Source organism: Panthera leo, chromosome D1 (assembly GCF_018350215.1).
Source record: "Panthera leo isolate Ple1 chromosome D1, P.leo_Ple1_pat1.1, whole genome shotgun sequence".
Lineage (NCBI taxonomy): Eukaryota > Metazoa > Chordata > Mammalia > Carnivora > Felidae > Panthera > Panthera leo.
This window is the reverse complement of record NC_056688.1, coordinates 109,130,101-109,156,158: the sequence shown is the minus strand read 5'-3', so window position 1 is coordinate 109,156,158 and position 26,058 is coordinate 109,130,101. Positions and strand designations below refer to the sequence as shown.

At 49.4% G+C, this 26,058-nt stretch overlaps 1 protein-coding gene and 1 pseudogene across 1 annotated transcript; one reads left to right on the top strand and one right to left on the bottom strand.

Annotated features, from left to right (window-relative positions):
* Positions 1-2,214: 2,214 nt before the first annotated feature.
* On the bottom strand, positions 2,215-2,315 carry LOC122201479 (annotated as a pseudogene).
* A 14,820-nt stretch (positions 2,316-17,135) lies between these two features.
* SLC29A2 (solute carrier family 29 member 2) lies at positions 17,136-24,630 on the top strand. Its single transcript, XM_042905045.1, has 12 exons — positions 17,136-17,164; positions 17,424-17,505; positions 19,043-19,203; positions 19,426-19,565; positions 19,963-20,097; positions 20,746-20,843; positions 21,058-21,142; positions 21,694-21,830; positions 22,095-22,200; positions 22,315-22,400; positions 23,170-23,369; positions 24,019-24,630. The coding sequence occupies exons 1-12, from the start codon at positions 17,136-17,138 to the stop codon at positions 24,128-24,130; spliced, it is 1,371 nt and encodes a 456-aa protein (XP_042760979.1). The 3' UTR covers positions 24,131-24,630.
* The last annotated feature ends 1,428 nt before the right edge of the window (positions 24,631-26,058 follow it).

Here is a 26,058-nt window from a genome sequence, read left to right as displayed (position 1 = left end):
CAGACCTAATCTAAAACCCTGTTCCAAGATGCCTCAGAGGAACAAGGGCAAAGTCTGATGCAGAAGAAAACCTCAAGGCCACGCTTTTTGGTTACCCAGTGGTACATATTATATAAGCAAGGCAAAATAAATGCTTAAGTCTTTTTTTAAGTTTATTTATTTATTTTGGAAGAGAGAAAGCACAAGCGAGGGAGGGACAGAAAAAGAGGGAGAGAGAATCCTAAGCAGGCTCTACACTGTCAGTACAGAGCCCAACGCAGGGCTTGAACTCATGAACCATGAGATCATGACCTGAGCTGAAATGAGAGTCGGACGTTTAACTGATCAAGCCACCCAGGGGCCCCAATGCTTAAATCTTTTATTTACCAGTTTTTAGGATAAAGAATTGGCATCTTATCATCTTGCAAATGTGGCCAGCTTTTTTTTTTTTTTTTTTTTTTTTTTTTTTTTTTTGAGAGAGAGAGAGAAAGCGCACACGTGTGCATGAGTACGGGAGGGACAGAGAGAGAGGGAGAGAGAGAATCCCAAGCAGGCTCCACTGTCAGCCCAGAGCCCTACTTGGGGCTCCAGCTGTGAGACATGACCTGAGCCAAAATCAAGAGTCAGTCACTTAACCGACTGAGCCACCCAGGCACCCCTGGCCACTTACTTTTTAAATGTTATTATGATCTCATGGTTCTAAACACATTCGATGGGCTTTAATCCATTGCAAATGTTATTCTTTATTTTCTTTTTCTCTTTCTTTCTTTTTCTTTCTTTCTTTCTTTCTTTCTTTCTTTCTTTCTTTCTTCTTTCTTTCTTTCTTTCTTTCTTTTTTAGTGAACTCTACCCCAATGTGGGACTTGAACTCCACAGCATGCTCTACCAACTGAGCCAGCCAGGGCCCCACGGTTGTTATTCTTATCAAAACTCAGTTGCCCCAGGGGCACCTGGGTGGCTCAGTTGGTTGACATCTGACTCTTGATCTCAGCTCAGATCTTCACCTCAGGGTCATGAGTTCATGCCTTCTTTGGGCGCCATGCTGGGTGTGGACCCTACTAAAAAACAAAAACAAAACCAAAAAAACTCAACTACTCCATCTTTGGCCTCTTCACAGTCAGAGTGGCATCTGAGACCTTTTGAGCATGACCCTAGCAGTCTTTGATAATAGCTTTTGCTATCTGGTGTGACAAGATATCCCTGGCTCCAGGCATTTCTGGATCAAAGATTATGTACCTTTTACATTTGAATTTTGATGACGTCCAATTCATCATTGTTTTCTTTTATAGATTGTGTTTTTGGTGTCGTACCTAAGAAAAGTGTCCCAATCTAAAACTAATGTCATATATGTCAGTTATACTTCAGTAGTAATTTGCAAAAAGATAATCATCCCTAAGATCAAAATTATGTCCTGTGTTCTTTTTAGGATTTTCATAGTTTGGGGCGCCTGGGTGGCTCAGTCGGCTAAGCATCCGACTTCGGCTCAGGTCATGATCTCCCAGTTCGTGAGTTCGAGCCCCGCGTCCGGCTCTGGGCTGATGGCTCGGAGCCTGGAGCCTGCTTCAAATGCTATGTCTCCCTCTCTCTCTCTGCTCGTCCCCTGCTCACGCTCGGTCTCTCTCTCCTTCAAAAATAAATAAAAATATTTAAAAAAAAAAAAGAATTTTCATAGTTTAAGCACTTAAGCTAGCTGTTCTATGCTCCACATGTCTGCAGTCTAGATAACATTTTGTACCAGAAACATACACAGGTTTTTAATCACAGTATAAAAATATTATTTTTGTGATTTTAAAAAATGAAATGTTATCGGGGCTTCTGGATGCCTCAGTCGGTTAGGTGTCTGACTTCGGCTCAGGTCATGATCTCATGGTTCGTGAGTTTGAGCCCCGTGTCGGGCTCTGTGCTGACAGCTCAGAGCCTGGAGTCTGTTTCAGATTCTGTGTCTCCCTCTCTCTCTCTCTCTCTCTCTCTCTCTCACTCTCTCTCTCTCTGCCCCTCCCCTGCTTGTACTCTCTCTCTCTCTCTTTCTCTCAAAAATAAATAAACATTAAAAAAATTTTTTTGAAAGAAAATGTTCTTGATTTGATTTTTGTTTAGTTTTTTGAATTCATCTATTCATTTTTTTAGTGATCTCTAAATGCAACATGGGGCTCAGACTCACAACCCTGAGATCAAGAGTGGCATGCTCTTTTGATTGAGCCATCCAGGCGCCCCCGATATTATTTATTTATTTATTTAAATATGGAACGCTTCACGAATTTGCATGTCATCCAGGAGCCATGCTAATCTTCTCTGTATCGTTCCAATTTTAGTATATGTGCTGCTGAAGTGAGAACTTTATTTATTTTTAATTACACAAATGACACAGGAGAATAAACTGTACAAAAACAGCAAAAGTACAGAGAGTAGAAAGTGAAAAGTCACCCTTGCATCCATTGTTATTCATTCATTCAAGAAATGAATGGGTTAGCTCCCCATTCACGTATTACTTCCATAATTCAAGATTCATTAGTCTACATACAAAAACGCTGTATTCAGTATGCTGTGGACATATTATGGCAATAACTTTACCATCTTCCCATAGCTGCATTCTCTTTTTCCGAAGGCAATAAAATGAAAATCTTTGTATCAAGACATAGACGTTGTACATGTAGAAGGTGACTCAGAGAATGCAGATTCTGGAGACAGAAGAACCATATCTTGTTGCTCTCCAAGACTAAAATGAGAAGGCTTTCTAGTGGTGCTGATGTCTTTCAGATGCGTTAAAAAGAAAACTAAAGTTGTAAGACAAGTCAGGGGCTTCCTTCTTAATGTCTGCGCTTCCTAAAGATGTTGTAAGGGTTTAGTTGTGTGTTTTTAAATCTGATTTCAAATGGTCCTTGATGTGAAATGTTGGGATTTGGGACTGAACGGTCAAGAAAGCATTCTTGAGATGTCTTCGGTGCAAAAAGGTGGTTTTATTAAAGCATGGGGACGGGACCTGTGGGCACAAAGAGCTGCACTGGGGTTGTGAGGAGCGACTGATTATATACTTTCAAGTTGGGAGGGGGTTAGGGTTAGCAGAAGTCTCTAAGGAATTTGGAAGCAAGGTTTCCAGGACCTTGAGGGGCTAGCTGTTGTTAGGGAAAGGTCATTTATTACTGTCTAAGAAAACCTTGGTCATGAGACCCTTCAGAGGTACGTCAGTGGGCCATATGCTTGGAGGATGATTGCTAACATATATCTTGGGGGTTAGACATAAAGGTAGTTTCTGAAGGAACTTTTACATATTAAAGGAGACTTAGAGGATCATGGAGGGCTGGCTAATGTTAAGCCAAGATTGCCTTTTGCCCTTGGCAAAGTATTAACATGGAGGCAGCTGAGTTCCTAGAGGAAGTTCACTCTGCCTGTCTCAATGACTTGTCAATGTGCTGTAAGTTAAAAGGAAGTTTAATTTTTTCCGTATGTATTTTGCCTTTGTCCTCCACATTAGTCATCGTGGTCTAGCTCCTTCTTCACTCTTCCCAGTTAAGTGAATGCGGACATACAAGAAAGACATATATGATGTCTTTGGCATAAAATCTAGAACAGAGACGCTAACGTCTCCCAGTGAATCATCAACCTTGATTTCATCTGAAGGGCGTTGGGGTGTTTTTCATCTGCTTTAGCTGAAAAATCATCTTGGCATGATCTCTACCTGTAAGCAGGTCCCGCCAACCACCCATTGTGTTCTTACTGTAACTGTGGTGCCCTTTGCAAATTCCCGCAGTTTTATCTCCGTAGACAAAATAGATCACTGTCCTTTCAACAGATTTTAAGTCATCAAATACTGAAACATTTTGCATTGAAAGAGCAGTGCTTCAAAAGGTAACTTTAAATTTTTTTTTTTTCAACGTTTTTTATTTTATTTTTGGGACAGAGAGAGACAGAGCATGAACTGGGGAGGGGCAGAGAGAGAGGGAGACACAGAATCGGAAACAGGCTCCAGGCTCCGGGCCATCAGCCCAGAGCCCGACGCGGGGCTCGAACTCACGGACTGAGAGATCGTGACCTGGCTGAAGTCGGACGCTTAACCGACTGCGCCACCCAGGCGCCCCCAAAAGGTAACTTTAAAATGTAACTTTATTTCTTCTACCATCTTTGAGGTCTAGAGTTGTAAAACCAAGGAGCAGCCTACTTGAGGGTTCTATTCCACTGGTGGGTCTTCCCTCTTCGGCTGCAGGATCTGACTGGTACTACCCAGCCCTGCCATCTACTATCTCCATGGTTTTATTAGCCCATCTTGCTGGAAGTCCTGTCCTTACCAATAGAGGGCGCTGAAAAGTCACTAAAGGAAGAAAGGGTTCTCCAGGTTCTGGTGCGTCTCCCCTGCCCTTTCTCTAGTGCTGAGCTTTTGTTTTGTTTTGGTTTTTGGTTTTTTGGGGTTTTGTTTTTTGGGTTTTTTTTTTTTTACCAGCGTAGATAACACAGAATTAAATTAGTTTCAGATGTACACTATAGTAATTCAACAGTTCCATATGTTAATGCTCATCAAGAGAAGTGTACTCTTAATCCCCTTCACCTATTTCACCCATTCCCCTCCCCACCCCACTTCCCCTCTGGTAACCACCAGTTTGTTCTCCATAGATAAGAGTCTGTTTTTTGGGTTTGTCTCTTTTTTTTCTTTGTTCATTTATTTCATTTCTTAAATGACACATATGAGTGACATTGTATAGTATGGCTGACTGGCTTATTTCACTTAGCATTAGACTCTCTAGACCCATCCAGGTTGTTGCAAATGCCAAGATTTCATTCTTTTTATGGCCGAATAATATTCCACTGTGGATATATACCACATCTTTTTTATCCATTTATCTATCGATGGACACTTGGGCTGCTTCCATAACTTGGTTACTGTATACAATGCTGCAATAAACATAGGGGTGTATACAACCCTTCAAACTAGTGTTTTCATATTCTTTGGGCAAATACCCAGTAGTGTCATTCCTGGATCATAGGGTAGTTTTCTTTTTAATTTTTTGAGGAAACTCCATTCTGTCTTCCACAGTGGCTGCACCAGTTTGCATTCCCAATAGTGCATGAGAGTTCCTTTTTCTCCACGTTTTCAGCGACACTTGTTGTTTCCTGAGTTTTTATTTTAGCCATTCTTTTTTTTCCCTTTTTTTTTTTTTTGAAGATAAATATAGGTTTAATGATCCATTGTCTTTCACACAGAGACTTTGTAATCCCAGGATATACAACCATGCAACATAGACCAAGTAGCCAATTCTAAAATAGACTTGGCTTCTTACAACTACCCTGAAAACACTGCAGCCTTTCTTCCATTCAAAATGACCCTAATCTCACATGAAACGTTATTATAGGGGAACCAGCAACCTAGCTTTGTGGCCGAAAGTAAGAACCAAAGGAAGAAAAGTAATTTGGTGGTGAGCTGGTGAGAACAGGAAATCTGGTTTCCTTCCCTGTGCTTCTTAGCTCGTTTTATTCTAGCTTTTTTTGTCCCTCTTCTTCAGCCCATCCATGTTAGCTCTCAATAGGTTTGAGTAAGTCGTCTGAAACCTGCTCACGTCCTTGGAGCTCACCACGGTGCTGATCTTTTTCCCATCAGTAGCTCTTAACAGACACATGTTGCCTGAGAGCTCAAAGCCCCCCACAGAACCTTTCCTTGGGATGGGTTTAGTTCAACCATCGTACTTCTTCAGCGTGATGAACACACTGCCAACAACCAGCACTTCTGGAAGAGTCTGGTCAGCTCCATAGGGAACTACTCACTCTCCAGCAGCACCAGGATGGTGATCCCCTGCGTCAGCATCTATTTTAGCCATTCTGGCAGATGTGAGAAAGTATCTCGTTGTGGTTTTGATTTGCATTTCCCTGATGATGAGTGATGTTGAGCATCTTTTCATGCGTCTGTTGGCCATCTGGATATCTTCTTTGGAGAAATGTCTGTTCATGTCTTCTGCCCATCTAAGGCTCAGCTTTTGGGCTGGCAGTTTTCCCACATGAGATTCTTCATGGGCACAGCTTCCTTGAGTATCTGCCTCATGCAGAATGGTTTTTCCAGGGACCAGCTCCTACTGAGGTCAGCTTCCCCAACTCCCAGTTGGTGACCAGCCAGTGGTCAGTAGCTGCCCCTGGTATATCCACTGGCAGCTTTGCAGTGTTTCTGGGAAGATACTTCAGTGACTTCTCATTTCCCTTTCCAGTGAGGGGTGGCCCCCAGCCTAGGTGTGTGTGTGCCCTTCCTCAGGCACTACTCTCTATATCTACTATAGGGGAGGGGACTGCTCTCTATATCTACTATTCCTTTGTTCTCTAGAGTTCTTTGTAACCGTTACTAGAAAATTCCCCATTCTTCCAATCCTCTGGAAATAACTCTTTATATTAAATTTCCCTGATTCAAATTACTGTGTGGATCATGTCTCCTGATTGGACTCTAACTGATATAATAATGTTACAACATCCTTTGATATTCTTCAGGGCAAGTCTGGCTTCCTGGTTCTTTTCCAAACTGTCATTAGCTATTCCCCGTCATTGTTTCTCCAAGATGAATTTCAAAATCAGGTTTCTTTTCTTTTTTTTTTTTTTTTAAGTTCATTTATTTTTTAGAGAGAGAGAGAGACAGACAGAGACAGAGCACAAGTGGGGGAAGGGCAGAGAGAAAGGGGGACACAGAATCTGAAGCAGGCTCCAGGCTCTGAACTGTCAGCACAGAGCCTGACGCAGGGCTCGAACTCATAAACCATGAGATCATGACCCAAGCTGAAGTCAGACGCTTAACCGACTGAGCCACCCAAGCGCCCCTGGTTTCTTTTTCAAAATTGATTTTCCAATGCTATAAAACAACCCTTAAGATTTGAATTAAGATAATATTGAAATAACATGTGAAAATGTTGAGAATGGGCACCTTTGTGATAAGAATAAGTCTTCCTATCCAGAGACATGAATTAGCTCCTCAGGTAGGTAATGCTCTCCTTACCCTTGTTTGCGGGAAATTGTTTCTTCATTCTGCTGTGAGTACCTTGAGAAGGGCTTGTGTGCCACCAAAGTGGTCCCACGTCTGCCACTGCTGGGCACCCAAGACATACAAACAGCCTAGGGTTAATTTCTTAAATAATTTCTCAGCTTGAGGAGCATCTGGGTGGCTCAGTCAGTTAGGCATCTGACCTCGGCTCAGGTCATGATCTCACGGTTCATGGTTTCGAGCCCCACGTCGTGCTCTGCGCTGACAGCTCAGAGCCTGGAGCCTGCTTCAGATTCTGTGTCTCCCTTTCTCTCTGACCCTCCCCTGCTCTCTCTCTGTCTCTCAAAAGTGAATAAACGTCAAAAAAAATGTTAATAGTAATGATTTATCAGCTTTAGTTTACCACCCAGTGGGCTAATTCAGGCTCCATGCCTGTCTGAAGATGAAAACACATTTTTTTCCCCAGCCAGATCCACAGAAGAGACAACCTTCCTAGTTGCCTCCCTGGGCCAGTGGGAAGTTTGTTGGTCTTCCTTGTAAAATGATTGCAGCCTTCAAGTGTCCTAGCTTTGTGCAAATGTCGCGATTCAAACTCATCCCACCTTAAAGCCTGAGGTTTCATCTTTCCTTCTTAAGTGAGGTTAAAAACCAAGTTTTCTCCCTTGGAGAACCTGTAAGCAAGTGTTAGATTGCCCCCTTGTGGAAACCCCAGGCCCGGTTGAGATGGTCTGACACTTCCTCCCCACCATCATTCTATCTATAATTATCTGAGAGAGCTTCTTCCTGTGCTTACGAGAGGATGCTTTTGTACTCAGTAACATGAGAGAGACTCAGGTCTGGAGGACCCCTGGGATGTGAAAAATGTAACATTCCGGGTCCCCAACCCTCTCTGTGTAGCTCATAACTACAGCTACAGAAGGGGAGACCTGGATGTATTCCTAAGAGCAGCTCAGATAGCTGCTCCCCAAATGACAGCCACCACCTTGCTGGTTAGTGGGAGGGCTTCCTGGGATTCATGGGACACAGGGGACTGCTGCGCTGGGTGTGATGTTAGTCCATCTCACGGCATCTGGTTCTTCAGAAGGAAAGAGCATAGACAATGAATTTCACTCCCCACCCCAAGACTTTAAAGAGGCTTGTCCGGAAAGCAGGTTTAGCGGTCTGTTTCCAGCTCAACACCTCCTCCCCAGATTCTGGGTGATGTGCGATGCACGGGCGCTGATAGATGCCAGGCCTGGACCATCACTCCCAAAGTAAAACGGAGCCCGAAACCAAGTTTGTATTCATCTTCTTCCTTTTGCACTGGCCTAGGGTAGCGACACGCGCTTCTTAAGAGCACAGACTCAGAAGCAAGACAACCTGGGTGCAAGTCCTGACTCTGTTCCTTTCTACTTGTGAAACCACAGACAAGTGGCTTAACGTCTCTGTGCTTCAGTGTCCTCATCAGTAAAATGGGTGCATTACCTACACCTGCCCCAGAAGGTTGTGATGATGGAATGAGTGGACCCACGTAAAGAGCTCAGAACGACGACTGGCATATACTAAGTCGTCAACATCCATTGTTTTTAAGTCTCTAAAAGAAAAGCAAGCAAGCAACAAAGGCAATGCCAAGCCTCTGACCCCTCCCAGCGCCCCCGAGACTGCCAGCCCCTCAGCTCACAGGCTGCCTCCCTGGCACTCAGGTTCGTCTTTGTTTCTAGTACTCGAAGATTTCCAACTTCCCTTTCCTCCCTACAAGCTCAGCCTTGCACTCCATTTGTGGAATCAGATATTTCATTCCACATCTCTAAGGATTGTAGTCGAAAATAGTCAGCACTAACCTGATCGTCCACTGAGACTAGAAGCTCTGCCTTGATTTCTCCAGCCTTTCTGCCACATAGCCCTGAAAGCCTCTGAACTGAATCGGAAGGTGTTTGCAGTGGGGATAGACTAAGATGTCGAAACAAACAGGCCCCAGAGGTGTCTGATTCTCCCTCATGTAACAGTTTAGAGTGGCAGGGCCAGCTTGGTGGGGAGTTCTGCCCAAGCACTGGGCATGATGTCACGATTCGAGCCCTGGGCTGACATCAGAGCTGTGATCTTCTGCACAAACCTTCCATGAACGCAAAGGTTGTGACCATTCGAGCCCTCAGCATGGGGAGAAGACATGGAAGGCACACATGGAAAGTTTCTGTGGGTCAGTCCAGAAAGTGACACGTGTCACCCCAACCAAATTCTACTAAAGAAAATCTAGCACATGGCTAAACCCAACCCCAAAGGAACCTTGGAAGTGAAGCATAGATGATGTCACATGCCCCATGAGCAGTCTATTACCACCAAAGAAGAGAAAGGATTTTTGTGGATAGCAAGCAGTCTCTGCCATGGAAGGAAAACACTGGGTCCTGCAACAGAAAGTGTAGGGGTGCCTGGGTGGCTCAGTCAGTTAAGCATCTGGCTCTTGATTTTGGCTCAGGTCATGGTTTCACAGTTTGTGAGTTCAGGCCCCGCATGGGGCTCTGTGCTGACAGCGCAGAGCCTGCTTCGGATTCTTCCTCTCTCCCTCTCTCTCTGCCCCTTCCTTTCGTGTGCTCTCTCTCTCTCTCAAAATAAATAATTAAACTTAAAGAAAACTTAGGGGGAAAAAAAGAGGGACACCTGGGTGGCTCAGTGGGTTAAGTGTCCTACTTCAACTCAGGTCATGTTCTCACGGTTTGTGGGTTCGAGCCCTGTGTCTGGCTCTGTGCTGACAGCTCAGAGCCTGGAGCCTGCTCTGGATTCTGTGTATCCCTTTCTCTCTCTGCTCCTGCCGCACTCATACTCTGTCTCTCTCTCTCTCAAAAATAAATAAAACATTAAAAAATTTTTAAAGTCATTTTGGATGCATGAGCAATGAAAGATAAAATACTCAGGCATAAACTTAACAAGAAATGGGTATACTATTTACAAACAAGACTTTAACACTCTACTAAGGAACATTAAGGACAGACTTGGGTAAGTAGACAGTTCTATCATGTTCTTGAACAGGAAAAATCAACATCAGAAAGATGTCAATTCTCCCCAAATAAGCTGTACTTTTAATGTAATTCCAATAAAAATACAAACAGGATTTGCTTAACTAAACAAGTGAATTCCAGAATACAGTTGGGAAAATAAACAAGAGAGACTATAATAGATATTTCTAATAAAGAAGAGTAGTCCGGAGATACTCTTCCTGCCACACATTAAAACATACGCTGGGGCACCTGGGTGGCTCAGTCGGTTGAGCGTCCGACTTTGGCTCAGGTCATGATCTCGCGGTCTGTGAGTTCGAGCCCCGTGTTGGCCTCTGTGCTGACAGCTCAGAGCCTGGAGCCTGCTTTGGATTCTGTGTCTCCCTCTCTCTGACCCTCCCCCGGTCATGATCTGTCTCTCTCTGTCTCAAAAATAAATCATTAAAAGAAATTAAAATGTAGAGAAAATCTGAAAACATCCTTTTTTTTTTTTTTAATTTTTTTTTAATGTTTAGTGTTTATATATTTTTTTAATTTTTTTAATGTTTATTTATTTTTGAGACAGAGAGAAACAGAGCAAGAATGGGAGAGGGTCAGAGAGAGAGGGAGACACAGAATCTGAAACAGGCTTCAGGCTCTGAGCAGTCAGCACAGAGCCCGATGCGGGGCTCGAACTCACGGACCGTGAGATCATGACCTGAGCCAAAGTCAGATGCTTAACCGACTGAGCCACGCAGGCGCCCCTGAAAACATCCTTTTGATAATTGGTTAAACTAATAGGAAATGTTAAGAGAAATTCTTACTTTTAAAACTTTTTGTGGTGAAAAGCTTCAACCTACAAAAAAGATAGACAAGGAACATCCATGCATCCACCATCTAGGTGCAACAATTGTTAATATTTTGCCACATTTTCCATCTATATAAAAAGATAATATAAATATATAACAAATAATTTTTATATAACTAGGTGTCAGGACATTTCAACCCTAGTTATTTCCCATACATGCTGAATTTTTTCCTTTTTTCCCTTTTAATCACCAATATTCAGAGTTAAGAGCTAACTCGTATCAGCCACTCCCAGTAGTGGCAAAGAGCATGGGGTTTGGTTTTGTTTTTATTTCTTTTTGGTTTCGTCATGGACTCATAAGTTTTTGTAGATTCAATGTATTTCACTCAATTGCAACCATTTTTTATTTTTTTAATTAAATAATTTTTTAATGTTTATTTATTTTTGAGAGGGAGGGAATGAGTGTGAGCAGGGGAGGGGCACGGAGAAAGGAAGACAGAGAATCCAAAGCAGGCTCCGTGCCTCAGCGCAGAGCAGGACGTGGGGCCTGAAATCATGAGCCGTGAGATCATGAACTGAGACGAAGTTGGACGTTCAACTGACTGAGCCACCCGGGCGCCCCTAGATTTTGCTGAACATTTATTTAGTTTCGAGAGAGAGAGAGCGAGTGGGGGAGGGGTGGAGAGAGGAAGACAAAAGATCCAAGCAGGCTCTGCCAGCCCGATGTGGGGCTGACAACACGAGATCATGACCTGAGTCGAAACCAAGAGTTGGCTCCTCAACTGACTGAGCCACCAAGGCGTCCCTACAATCATTTTTTTTAAAAAAGAGGTTCCATAACTGGGCCCCTGGCTGGCTCAGTTGGTAGATCAGCTACTCCTGATCTCAGGGTTATAAGTGCAGGTCTCACCCCAAGTGTGGAGCTTACTTTGAAAAAAAAGGGAGGTGCTTGTAAGAATTCCCAGCAAGTCTGTCCTCACATGAGTTGGAAGCCGATGAGATTTTGTGACCAACCTAAGAAAAAGGTAACCGCAATCCGTTCATCAACACTTGGCCACCAAGAATCTTCACGAGAAATTCTACAAATCAATTAATGTTTTTCCATGTTATTTGGCCGAACAGTGTAAAACCTACATCTTTGTGGATAATTATCAATTCCTGGCCTTTTCGCATAGTTCAACTTAAGAGTAAAATAAAGGATGACTCCTCAAATTATAGGTAATTCCCTAAACGTTTCAGTCACAATGAAGAAGCTTCCAAACATTTTTGTCTTAGCCTTAGAAGTAGAATGGCTCTCCAAAGGAAAATTCTTTAAAAGTATTTTCTTCGCTCTCTGCAATCATTGGGGAATTACTTAATTCAATCAATATGAAACATCATAACTGAGATATTGCAAAATGAAGTACCATAACTTGAGACATGGTTGAAAGTTTACCTACTGGAAAAGGAGAGCGATCGTGCTAAAATGAAGAAAATTGTCAGCGGATTTCAGGATAAACCTTCTTGTAAGGAATTTCCAGTTTTTTATTTTCGGAGCAATTCGATAGGAATAGGCCCCACGACGCTTTTTGTTGGAGACTGAGTTGAAGGACGCAGGCATGATGACCAGACTTAAGGACCAGTTTGAACTTACAGCACTGGTTTGGATATTAACTCCATCCGAAGCAGAAGTGGAATGTTAACCAACATTGACAGAGACAGTTGGGTTAAACTTGCAACTACCTTTGAGCCCCAAACATGACTTAATCGTTCTCCTTCGGAAAGGTTTTGGAGCCAGTTCTGACCCATCTTCAGTCCTTTGGAGAGCAGTAGGTAATGTGTAACAGCATTTCCAAAACATATTTACTTCCGAGATCCTCCCTGCTCTGTGTGATTACTGCAAAAGCAACAAAACCAGAGTACAAATGTGTCAGAAGACATCTGCAGGGACCTCCTTTAAAATTTTTTTTTAATGTTTATTTATTTTTGAGACAGAGAGAGACAGAGCATGAATGGGGGAGGGTCAGAGAGAGGGAGACACAGAATCTGAAACAGGCTCCAGGCTCTGAGCTGTCAGCACAGAGCCTGATGCGGGGCTCGAACTCACAGACCGTGAGATCATGACCTGAGCCGAAGTCGGACATCCAACCCACTGAGCGACCCAGGTGCCCCAAGGTTGCTTTTTAAAGTATTGCATATTAATAAAGTCATATTTAATAACTTAGGGTGCCTGGGTGGCTCAGTCAGCTAAGTGTCTGACTTCGGGTCAGGTCATGATCTCATGGTTTCTTGAGTTCCAGTCCCAAGCTGGGCTCTGTGCTGACAACTCAGAGCCTGGAGCCTGCTTCAGATTCTGTGTCCCCGTCTCTTTCTGCCCCTCCTCTGCTCACGTTCTGTCTCTCTCTCCTTCAAAAATAAATAAACATTAAAAATGTATAAAAAAATAAATTGTGTAGGTGGGTTATGTTACTTGTGAATCTCTTTTAGGATCATCAAAGTGGTGTGGCAAAATATGTTATAAAAAGAGGGTGTTGGGCCTGACAGAGCTGAAAACAAGTGCCCCAAAACAGGGAGTCTCAAGGAGGGGCAATTTTGCCCCCAGGGGATGTTTGGTGATGTATGGAAACATCATTTCAACTGTAGGAAAGTGCTCCTGGCATGTAACGGGTGTGGGCTAGGATGCTGCTGAAAACCCTACGGTGCACAGGAAGCCACCACGACAAAGAATTATTCCCCCAAATGTCTATAGGGCTGAGGCTGAGAAACCCTGATCTATCAAAACTCCTGCACAGATGCCCAGAAGATGTACACAATGGGCCCAATACACCCAGAGCAGCATTGCTTACACTAGAACACAGCTGGAAGCGATCCAAATGCCTGCAACACTTATCCAATGAGATAAACGTCATATGGCAGTGGAATATTACACATCCATGAATAGTGAATGAACAATACTGTAGTATACATCATGAATGAATCTCAAAAATGTGTTGAATTTTAATTTTTATTTTATTTAAGAACATTTTTTTTTTAATTTTTTTTCAACGTTTTTTATTTATTTTTGGGACAGAGAGAGACAGCATGAACGGGGGAGGAGCAGAGAGAGAGGGAGACACAGAATCGGAAACAGGCTCCAGGCTCCGAGCCATCAGCCCAGAGCCCGACGCGGGGCTCGAACTCACAGACCGCAAGATCGTGACCTGGCTGAAGTCGGACGCTTAACCGACTGCGCCACCCAGGCGCCCCTTAAGAACATTTTTTAACGTCTATTTTTTTTAACGTTTATTTATTTTTGAGACAGAGAGAGACAGAGCATGAACGGGGGAGGGTCAGACAGAGAGAGGGAGGCACAGAATCTGAAACAGGCTCCAGGCTCTGAGCTGTCAGCACAGAGCCCGACGCGGGGCTTGAACTCATGAACCGCGAGATCATGACCTGAGCTGAAGTCGGAGGCTTAACCGACAGCCACCCAGGTGCCCCTAACGTCTATTTATTTTTGAGAGAAAGAGAGAGAGCACATGCAGGGGAGGGGCAGAGAGAGAGGGAGACACAGAATCGGAAGCAGGTTCCAGGCTCTGAGCTGTCAGCACAGGGCCCGATGTGGGGCTTGAACTCACAAACCGTGAGATCATGACCCGAGCGGAAATCGAGAGTCAGACGCTTAACTGACTGAGCCACCCAGGCGCCCCTACGTGACATTTTTTGTGCAGAGGTAGGTTTTGTTACATATTAATTCACTGCAGGCTAGCAACAAAATATTTGTTATTAAAAGGATGACTGAGTCCTATAGAGTTGAGAACCTCTCCTTTCAACTGAAATCTAAACCCCTTCCTCCGCCCTCAGGCCTGTCCTAACCAGCCCTCTCTGTCCCAGAGGCTCAGCCCCCTGCTCCCACCAGGCCTGCCAAAGGGATCTATTTGTATGTCTCAGAATGTACCAGCACTCTCACGTCCCTGCTCTTGGTACAAGCTGTTCTGTCCCCGAGATTCCCTCACCTCCTTCACTCACGCCTCAACAAATGCAGTGTCCCCGAACCTCAGTTGTTCATGTCCTTCCGTTCAACCTGCGCCACAGCTGTGCCCACCCTGCAGTCCCTTTTACTGAATTTTCTTTCTTTTTTAAAGATCTTATTTATTTTTAAGTTTTATTTATTTATTTCGAGGGGGGAGGGGCAGAGAGAGAGAGAGACAGAGAGTGAGTGGGGGAGGGGCAGAGAGAGAGAGAGACAGACAGACAGACAGACAGACGGAATCTGAAGCAGGCTTCAGGCTCTGAGCTGTCGGCACAGAGCCCACCGTAGGGCTCGAACCCATGGACTGCAAGATCATGACCTGAGCCTAAGTGGGAAGCTTAACCAACTGAGCCACTCATGTGTCCCCCCCCAAGATTTTATTTTTAGGTAATCTCTATACCCAGTGTGGGGCTCAAATTCACAAGCCCGAGATTAAGAGTCGTTAGATCCATTGACTGAGACAGCCAGGTGCCCCTACTTAATTTCCTTTAAATGACTCATTTTTCATAAATTAATTTTGAATTTACTTTATAAGAAAATTTATCTTTTCTCTTCTATACCTTTTTATTTAGGCATAGTTGACACACAATGTTACATTAGTTTCAGGTGTACTATAAACACATTTATTTTTAAATAAATTATAAAAATTTAATATTTCATTATTTAACAAGCTTATATTTTAATTTATTTCTATTTAATCTTTATTTAATTCTAATAAACTTATGAACATTTCTTTATTAAATTAGACATAATTTTATTTTTCAAAGAAAAGAGTACATCATTATTATAGGAAGCTAGCATCCATAGTCCAAAAAATAAAGCAACAATAAAAACAGAGAGAAGGAACATAAAAGTTATGAACCTCTATTTATATGAAATTGTCAGCAGAAACCCTGATGCCAGCTTTTTGTTAGAGAAAGAAGGAGCGAGACCAAGAGGCCTTAGAAACACGTTAGCACCAAGTTGAGACTTTCCCCTTGACATTTTCTGGAGGCTTGAAAGCAAATTGAAAAGAGAATAACTTTCTCTTTCAGTGTAATTTAATGCTGTCTCTGTTCTCCCTCAAATCACTTGTGTGTTATTACAATCCATTTATTCACCAAGTATTTATCAAACACCTACTACAACCAGTCAGTGGTACTAGATGTTTGCAATAATAAAACACTGAACCAGACAACACAGTCTTTGCCCCGTAGACTCCCAGTCGGCTAAAACACACACACACACACACACACACACACACACACACACACACACACACGTGTAATCTGGAAGGGATCATAAAATTTCATTACTTATGACAGTAATTTGTAATTTAGATCAGCATTTATATGCACCGTGACTGCGGAGCAAACAAACCCACTTGTAAATTCCATGAGTTAGAGCAAATTAATTTCAAAATGGCCATGGTCTATAATCTTTTCAAAGTTTTGCACAGGAAAAAAAAAAAAAAAAGAGGTGGGAGGTAGGTGCATCTTCATAGGTTTGATGTGATGAGACCCGGGATCGCCGAAAGTTGTTTGTTTGTTTGTTCGTTTAGCGGCGGTGGTGGGAGGGCACCTCCGGGTCACCCTTCCCTCTTGAGCCTTTGCTTAACCCCTTGCTGCCCCGAACGCAGCTCCTCGGTCACCGGGAAGCCCGCCCGGATGCCCCGCTGGGCCCACGCCTCCGCAGTGCGCCCCCAAAGACACGGAGCTTCTCCGGGCACCCGCTTGGAGGAGAAGAGGCAGTCTGTCTGTCTGTCTGTCTGTCTTCCAGACCCGCCTGGGGACGCCTGGCCCTCTCCTTGGTCTCCCGAAGCACCCAGCTCCGCGCAGCCCTCCGGGACCGCTGGCGGCAGACGCTCAGGTTACCCCTGGGCGAGCCGGCTCCCCGGAGGGCTCGGCGTCACCCCGCGCGGCACGGCTCTGGCACCACCTCCGAGCTGGCGGAGGGGGAAGCAGCCGCACCAGGTCGGCTCCCCAGCTCCGGACGGAGGAGGGGCGGGGTACCTCCCCCACCGCAGAGGGGTGCATATCTGCATATTCAAACCGCAGAGGTCCGAGACGGGCGCCCGCGGACAGGGGAGACAGCAGGGGACCTTCCCGGGGCAGCCGCCTCTAAGCCGCACGGGATGGCGAGGGTAGCCGTGCGTGCCGGGAGCGCGAGGTCGGGCAGGGTCCCAGGCTGGAGTCCGGAGTCCCCGCCGGGGGGAGGTAGGGAGGAGTGGTGCGACCCTCTGTCCCCGCCCCGGGGGCGGAGCGAGGTTCGATCCTGCGGAGCTTGACACCCGCAGAAATCGTTCCAGGCCTTCCTCCCCAGCTCCCGCTTCGTCCCCGCCCCTTTCGGGGAGACTCGACCCCCTCCGCGCTCTGTCTACCGCCCGCAGGACACAGCCTCCCGGGTTTTCTGGCCCCCGGGCCCCGGCGTAGGTGCAGGTGCAGCACCCAACCTCCTTCCCACCCCGGCGCATCCCGCTGGGCGGCCATGGCGCGAGGAGACGCCCCACAGGACAGGCGAGTTGGGCGCTGGGTGGGGCGCGGACGAGGATCCGGGTGGCGGTGGGCAGCGCAGACCCGCTCCCTTCGGGCGCTCCAAGGCTCAAAGCGGACTGGATGGAACTACAATTCCCATCAGCCGCCTCCCTGGGCTGCCTGAGCCGGGGTGATGGGGGTTGTAGTCCGCTCTCCGGAGGGGGCGACCCGGGAGGCGTGGAGGGGGGGCGGCAGCCGAGGCGTCGCGTCCTAGGGGTGACCTTCTGACTGATCCCCACAGCTACCACCTGGTCGGGATCAGCTTCTTTATCCTGGGGCTGGGCACTCTCCTTCCCTGGAACTTCTTCATTACGGCCATCCCGGTGAGACTCGCGGCTGGAGTGCCAGCCCCATGGCCACAACCACCATCGCCTTGGACCAGAGGCGTGCCAGGCGCTTTCCACACCATGCCACCTTTGACTCCTCATCATGCCCGTTTGCACGTTTGTCCGCTGAAGCACCGAGCCTCAGAGAGGGCGAGTGCCCCTTTCACGGATAGGAAAGGCCAAGCTTTCAGAGATGCCCAGATCCTACAGGGGCAAGGCTACCAGCTCGGGGGGGGGGGGGAGGGGGGGGGGGGGCCTCTGGAACTAGCAAAGAGCTACCCATCCACCACCCCTGTTTGTGTTATTCCCTGGTTAAGTCATCCCTGGGCTAACCCACTCCAAAAGCGGATTATCCAAGCACTGCTTACATTCATTCATCCACCAGTTAGTAATGTGTACCTACTGTGAACCAGGCCCTGTTCTTGGCACTGGGGCTGCAGGAGGAAACATAACAGAGGGAGCCTGGATCCTCATGGAGCTTACATTCTCTCAAGGGAAGGAAGAAATGTGGGGTTTGTGTTCTTTTTAGGACTGGGTTATTCATATACATTCAGTTCAACAACTTTCAAGATGTCTCTTCAGTGCCTGGCTCTGTGCTGGGCCCCGGAGACTCAAAGATTAATCAGCCCCTGGTCTTGAGAGGGAGCTGGGTGCAAAGAGCTATTAATAATGTAACATGACACTCAGCATCCCAGGCTTGGAGTAAAATCCAGTAGGCCCCCGGAAGCGGGGGGGGGGGGGGGGGGGGGGGGGGGGGGGGGGGGGGGGAGGGAGTGGGGGGGAGGGAGTGATTCCTTCTGCTTCACAGAAGAGGTGATTTGTAACTTGGGAGAAGGGTAGGCAAAGCATTGGTGTTTGGCCGGGGTGATGGGGGGGGGGGGCGTGGAAGGAAAGGGAGAAGGCATTCCACGTGGAGGTGACAGCGATGCAGCCTGTTCAGAGAAAGGACCAGAGCCTGGGGTACCTAAAGCTTAGCAGCAGAGCCCAGATGCGGCACAAGAGAGAGGCTGGGCTCTGGTCCTGAAGGGCCCCAAATGCCATTCTAAAACCTCAGGGTTTTGCCCCGCAGGGAGCCATGGGCAGTGGCGGGGGCGGGGAGGGAGGACGGATGGGGAGGTTAAGCAGACACTGGACGAGTATGTGTTCTAGAGAGAATGTAGTTGGTCAGCACCTAGGCCAGGGCCTGGCTTACAGTAGGCACTCAATGAATACTCAGCAATCTGGAAGCTGCTGCAGGAGTGGGGGATGAAGGCTGGAACCCAGGCACCGAAGATTCAGAGATGGAGCAAGGCCCAGGTTGGGGGTTCTTAGGGCTTGGGCCCTGTCCCAGCCCTCTGCTGTTCAATTCAGTGCACATTCATCGAGCTCCCACTGTGTGCCAGGTGCTGGGATCAGTACAAGGACAAACAGACAGCTCCCGCGGACGTTAACTGAGCAATCCCAAGCATGGGAGGAGGCGGAGGGGGAAGGCTGGGGGGTTCCTCAGGGTAGGTTGGAGGGTGACCCTGTACCCCCTCCTCTGGCATCCTGTCAGTACTTCCAGGGGCGGCTGGCAGGGGCCAACAACACCGCTGGGACCCTAGGCACCAACCACACAGGCCCTGCAGACACTTTCAACTTCAACAACTGGGTGACGCTGCTGTCCCAGCTGCCCCTGCTGCTCTTCACGCTCCTCAACTCCTTCCTGTACCAGTGGTGAGAGACCTTGCCCCTCAGGCTCCCCACCCTCTGTGGCCCCTCCCCCGCCCAGCTAAGGAAGCTCCATCTGGGCCCAGGTCAGAACTCCCATCCTTCCTCCACTCCCCCTGCATGTCCCCTCCAGGTGCCTCTGTCCAGCCCTGGCCTCAATCTCTTGCCCACCTCCCCCTGCCTGGCCTGGGCCCAGCTGATGTCCACTCTGCCCCTCCTTGTGAGCAGCATCCCTGAGACGGTGCGGATTCTGGGCAGCCTGCTGGCCATCCTGCTGCTTTTTGCCCTGACGGCAGTGTTGGTCAAGGTGGACATGAGCCCTGGGCCCTTCTTCTCCATCACCATGGCCTCTGTCTGGTTCATCAACTGTGAGCACCGCTGCCCCTCCCCACCTCCCCACCTCCCCACCTCCCCACCCAGTCCACCCAGGGCTTTAGCCCAGCCTCTTCTTTGTAAGTGAAAAGGGCCCCACATATCCAAGAAGGGAGGACAGCAGCCCTCCTATCCCTGATGAGAAACCAAGGCCCAGAGGGAGAAGAAGAGCCACTTGTCCCAAACCCACAGTGACCTAAGATGAGGCCTCCTGGCCCCAGGCGCCTCAGACCTATGGCTACACCTGAGCAGAGGAAAGAATGGGGGCTGATACACCAGAGGGCCCAGAGTCTCACGCCTGCCCAACTTAGTCCAGAGTCTGCCAACACCTCCTCCGAGAAGCCTCCAAGGCCTGTCTAGTTGAGCGGCGGCCCCACTCCTATCCCTCCACAGCCTTCTGTGCAGTTCTGCAGGGCAGCCTCTTCGGGCAGCTGGGCACCATGCCTTCCACCTACAGCACCCTCTTCCTCAGTGGCCAGGGCCTGGCTGGGATCTTCGCTGCTCTTGCCATGCTCATGGCCATGGCCAGTGAGTGGAACTGGGTGGCTGGAGGGCAGGGGTGGCCTCTGGGATTCTGGGAGCAGAGACAGTGTGCTAGGAGTGAGATGCCTTTGGTTCTGGTAAAGATGGAGGTGATGGGAAGCTGGCGGTTGGGTTTGGGGACAGGGAGTAGGGTTCTTGGGCTCTACAGTGAGAGAAGGACCAGGTAAGGAATGGGTTACCATAGGGCCAGGGGCAGGATTCCTGAGGCTGATAGGGGTTTGTGGCAGCAACCTGGGTTTGAGGGAAGGGGGGGGGGCAAGTTTGAGATTCAGATCAACTTGGTCCAAATCCTAATTCCACTGCTCCCCAGCCGGGGACATTGGACAGGGCACTTCACCTGTGTCAGTTTTCCCATCTAAACGATTCTTACAGCTCTGTCCCCAGATTGTAAGGTGTATGCAGTAATAATGAGCACGTAACAGGTGATCAACAAAAATGACAAGTAAGGAGGAGTGAGAGAAGCAAAGGGCGGGGCTGGGCTGGGCCCTGCACAGGTTCCTGAGTTTGTCAGTGAGCGGAGGCCTGGAGGTGAATCTGAGAAGTGCATGATGGGAAGTGGGACAGGAGGCTTCAGCCGCCGTGGGAGCCAGTGGGACCAGCCCCCTCCAGTCTGCAGCTGAAGTTTCTGCACAGGTGGCGTGGATGCCCAGACCTCCGCCCTGGGGTACTTCGTCACACCCTGCGTGGGCATCTTCACGTCTATTGTGTGTTACCTGAGCCTGCCCCACCTGGTGAGCCTGGTTGGTATTGGGCTCAAGGCCCCACTTCAGAGCATCTCAGATACAGCTCTGAGTCTGAGGCCCTGAGAGGGGCCAGGGGAGGAGGAGGGGACCTGATCCCCAAAGGAGTCAGCCCCTGGGGGACTCCAGCCTCTAGGTCGACAGGGTGGAGAGGGATCCGGACACCTCAGCCGAGCCAGGCAGGCCCAACGCTTTCCTTCTGCAGGAGTTCGCACGCTACTACCTAGCCAAGAAACCATTGCAGGCGCAAGGTCAGGAGCTGGAGACCAAAGCTGAGCTCCTCCAGTCTGGTGAGCTGGGGCCCCCGCTGGGGAAGTGGAAGACCCAGGGGAGGCTGAAGCTACCTCCACAGGGAAGCGTCTTCCCTCCGTCCCCATCTAGAGTCCTCCCCATGGTAGCCTTGCGTGAGCAGACACAGAAGATCATGAAGGGAACTCAGTGGGAGTCAAGTCATCCCTGCTGCCTTTTGGGCATCGGTTTTCTCCTCTATAAAATGGGGGGACAGTAGAGCTCCAGCATGCTCGTTCTGGCTCGAAATGCATTTGTTTGAACCCTGGTCTCACAACATCTAAGCTGTGTGACCTTAGGCCAGTCACTTAACCCCTCTGAGCCTCAGTCTCTTTATTTGCAAAGGAGTAGCAGTGAGATAATCCATCTAAGGTGCTTAACTCTGCCTGACACATGCCTGTGCTTAATAATAGTAGCTTAGCATCTTTCCATAGTTAATTCTCCTTGCCTACATGCTGAGCTGGAGGAGGGTCACTTGTTTTAACTGCTGGGAATTGCCCTCCATCGAGCCTGGCTGTCACAGGCATGACCCTGCCCTCCCCTCTTGCCCCAGATGAGAAGAACAGTATTCCCAACAGCCCCCAGAAGGTAGCCCTGACTCTGGACCTTGACGCTGAGAAGGAGCCAGAGCTGGAGCCAGAGGAGATCCAGAAGCCAGGAAAACCTTCAGTTTTCATTGTCTTCCAAAAGGTTTGGCTTGGCCATGGCCCCCAACCACCATCCCTGGGGAAGAGAGAGCTGCTCTCTCCAGCCCTCTTTAAAGACCCTTAGAATGGAATGGGGCCTTAAGACTTGCGTCCGCTTCAAGGTATCAGGGTCATAGTGGGCCAGGAACACAGTTAGGCCAGGCCCCAGGTGTCCTGTGCCCCGGCCAGCGCTTGGCGCTTGGGGGTTGGGGCTGCGCGTTGGGCTCTAATCTGCCCCGCTGCTTACACCCCTGCCTCTGGCTCCCAGATCTGGCTGACGGCGCTGTGCCTTGTGTTGGTCTTCGCAGTCACCCTGTCTGTCTTCCCCGCTATCACAGCCATGGTGACCAGCTCCACCAGTCCTGGGAAGTGGAGTGAGTGTTGGGAAGCAGAACAGGGCAGGGCAGGGGAGAGGGAGGGAGGAGGAATGAAGGGGAGGAGGAGGGAAGAGGAAGGAGGGACCAGGATGAGCCCTCTTTCTCTCCCAGGTCAGTTCTTCAACCCTATCTGCTGCTTCCTGCTCTTTAACATCATGGACTGGGTGGGGCGGAGTCTGACCTCTTACTTCCTATGGGTGAGCATACCTGGGCTGGGGGGGCCCGATGGTTTCAGGAAGCAGTTGGAGATCAGAGGGTATGAAAGAGCACAGAAAGGTGGTTTCCTAAAAGTCTGACCACTCTAGGTCTGGCAACAGAACAGCTGGCCAAGAGGTAGTGAGCACCTGGCCCCTGGAGGTATGCAAGCCAGGGCTTGGACCGTGAGCTCCTTGAAAGCAGAAGCCACGTCCAAATGGCCTATGTTCCCCAGCATCCAGCCCAGAACCCAGCCCTCGGTCCTCAGGGAATGTTACACGGAGGTTCCCGTACCAAATGAGACGCTGGACAAGATTCTAGTGTTTGGACTGCTTTTAGCCAAGGTGCTCTTTCTTTAAATGAAATCTTCCAAGGAGATACAATAAATAAAGGAGATTGAAGAGGAGTTGCTCTGATCCAAGCTAGGATGGGGCCTGGATCCCCGGCTTCCAATCCCATTCAGCAACCCCATGTGCCCCGAAGGGGTCTGCGGAACCCCCAAGGGTACTTGGAGGAACCCAGCTTGAAAACCAAAGATGGTGTCTAAGGTCTCTTCCAGTTCTGCCACGGAGAGCCCAAGCTGGAGCTCGGAAGGGCAGAGGCGAGCCCCAGGCCAGTCCCTGATGGCTGGGTGGCCTTGGCCCAGCCCCTCACTCTCCAGAGGTCTGGGGGCCGGGTCCTCACCGGCTCATGTAGAGTCACAGGTCAGGGGAAGTGACAGTCTGTCCGGGGTGGGCTCCGGGCACCTCCTCACCCCGGCTTCTGCCACAGCCGGATGAGGACAGCCGGCTGCTGCCCCTGCTCGTCTGCCTGCGTGTCCTATTCGTGCCTCTCTTCATGCTGTGCCACGTGCCCGAGAGGTCCCGGCTGCCCGTCCTCTTCCCGCAGGATGCCTACTTCATCACTTTCATGCTGCTCTTCGCGGTGTCCAACGGTTACCTGATGTCCCTTACCATGTGCCTGGCGCCCAGGTCTGGGGGTCGGGAGGGTGGGCCTGGGCGTGGGGAGGTGGCCTAGCTCTTCTTGAGGGGGACGGCCTGCAGGAGAGGGTCCACTCTGCTTCCTGCCAGCCCAGCCCTGGCTGTCTCTAGGTGCCAGCCACCCTGTCAGGTCAGACCTTCCCTGCCGAGCCGGCCCCGGGACAGGAAGGGAGAGGAAGCCCCAGCCCGAGGTTCCTGCCAATAAAGTAGCCCAGACACTGGTTCTAGGACCTCGTCCCTGGGCCTGTTTCCTCACTTGTGAAACAAATGGGTTGAACTATCATTCCTTAGGGCCCAGCTACTCCCCCCAAATTCTCAGTTTAATGGGAGCGAAGGTGTTGATCAAAAGTGGAGGGTTCACGGACTATTTACGCTGGGGACAACGGAGCTGAGAATCCAGAGAGAGGAAAGGTGACGGGGACAACCAGGCTGGGGACGTTTTGTCAAGAGGGAAGGCAGTGGAGTCTAGAGTCCTCTAATATTGGACTTGCAGGGCATGAGAGATGTCCCCGTCAGTGGCCTCGTTTTACAGATCGGGAAACTGAAGTGAGGTGTCCTGTCGTAAGGGGGGCACAGGGCACTGGGGCTGGGTCCAGGATTGGCCCGATGTTTTCTAAGAGCCTGCTCCCGTGTGTTCTAGGCAGGTGCTGCCACATGAGAGGGAGGTGGCCGGCACCCTCATGACCTTCTTCCTGGCCCTGGGGCTCTCCTGTGGAGCCGCCCTCTCCTTCCTCTTCAAGGCGTTGCTCTGAATGCTCCGTTCCGGGCTCGCCCACGGCTCTCTCTTCGCTACCCCTTCGGAGCTGAGACCCCCGTGCAGGGGGAATGGCGAGCCGGGCCCAAGCCTCTGCTGGGCTGGTGCCCCTCGGTCTGGAAGTGCCACCTGCAAGTGGGTGCTGCTCTCCTTCCCGGGCTGGTGTCCATTTGGGGGCTGCGAGGAAGAATTCACCAGCGGTCATTCTAACCCCCCACCCCCAGCAGTGGAGCTGAATCACAGAGACAGACTATTCAGAGGCACACAAGACCTCTCTGCACAGGTGCCGATCAGGGAAAGAGGGCCAAGGACCATGGCCCTTCCTCACCATCAAGAGTACATTTGTTAATCTCAAGACACGCGCTTGCTGATCTGTGGCCACTGGAGGCCACCAGCGGGGTCTTGCCACAGGTGTGGCTGCTGGGGCCCAGCCTGGGGTTCAGAGTGGGAGTGGGGGCCAGCCCAGGGCAGGCCTGCCCCTCCCCAGGCCTCAGCAACTCCACGATCGGATGTCTCAGACCCCAGGGCAGAGGATGCCTGGGAGGCCGAGGGCAGCAGGGAGAAGGAACGGGCATTAGGGATCTGAAGGTACTCAAAGGACCATCTGGGCCTCAAACAGTGTTTGCGTAGCCAACACTTACTGTCCCCGCTCCCCAGAGCCAGGCTGGGCCTGGGTCCCGGAGCTGCGGGCGGCTTACATGTGTGCACCCCACTTTACAATTTGCAAAGCTCTCCCGCACCCATTCTCTTACGGAAGCCACATTGAGACACTTGGGGGAGCCAGGCAGGGACGGTGCTGTCCCTCTGTACAGGTGAGGAAACCGGATCTCGGGGGGAAATGACCTGGTCCATGGCCGAGCCGGGACCCAGCCCCCACCTCTCTCCTCCCTATAGGTGCTGTTCTTCCTGCCCACTACTTGCTTCTCCTTCCCTCACGAGGCTCGAGGCAGGAGTCCTAAGCACTTGCTCCCCACTTTTTGCTGTTTTCCTTCCAAACCCACTCCTGGGTCTAATAACAACCTTCTTCATTTGTATCATCAATTCACGGAGTCTTTATTTCCAAAGCGCTTTCAGCTCTATCAGCTTTGATAAGCTGGGTAGGGTAGGGATAATTGTACCCATTTGACAGATGGGATGACTGAGGCCCTCAGAGGGGCAGGGATTCGTGGGCATCCCTCTGCTGGGCCCTCTTGACCACATGATGTCCTGTGCTCCTGGGCAAAGCACCTGGCTGCATGGACAACTATTGCTTTCCCCCTCCACTGGTGTCCCCTGCCTCCCCAGGCCCTCCTCCTCAAAAATGGAGCCTCAGAGAGGCAGTCAGCCAATTTTCTAGAGGGATGGAAGAAAGGCTTGTTCCACCACACATCCGTACTACCCTGCCCAGCCCAGAGAAGAGCACAGGTTTTTGCTTTTAGAGGCACCGGCCTTTCTGCCCATGCCTGGATTCCTCTTGGAAGTCAGGGTGGCAGCCCTGAGGCCTCAAGAGAAGAAAAATGAGTTTCCTGGGCTGAGGTGGGGGAGGGGCATCCCAGGCAGAGGTACCAGGGAGGGTGGAAGGCACCGACACTGAACATTCAGGGGGCAGTGGGAACTTCTGGTGGGGAGGGGGGTGGCACCTAGGATGTGAGAGAGGGCGAGCGGGGAGAGGATAAGGATGAAGCAGTGGGTTGGGAACAAATGGTGAAAGGCCTTAGTGATGAGACCCAAATAGGGGGGTAGACAGAGGAGAGATCCAGGAGAGAAGAGGGTGGTGGCCTCTTCAGAGGCCATTTAACTCAGCGGTTAAATGCACGTAAGCTGATCTAGCATTCTGGGGTCAAAGCCTGGCCCTTTCATTTGTAAGCAGTGAGCATCGGGACTTTCAGAAACTCCTAGGGAGAGGCTGGGGCTGGAGTACAGACTGAATGTACCAGACAGTGGTTG

Excerpts from the sequence above, each read along its gene's own strand:
- SLC29A2 (XM_042905045.1), top strand. The coding sequence starts at position 17,136 with ATGGCGCGAGGAGACGCCCCACAGGACAG. Across the intron at positions 17,165-17,423 it reads GGAGACGCCCCACAGGACAG|CTACCACCTGGTCGGGATCA; the intron begins GCGAGTTGGGCG and ends TGATCCCCACAG. Across the intron at positions 21,143-21,693 it reads AGCTGAGCTCCTCCAGTCTG|ATGAGAAGAACAGTATTCCC; the intron begins GTGAGCTGGGGC and ends CTCTTGCCCCAG.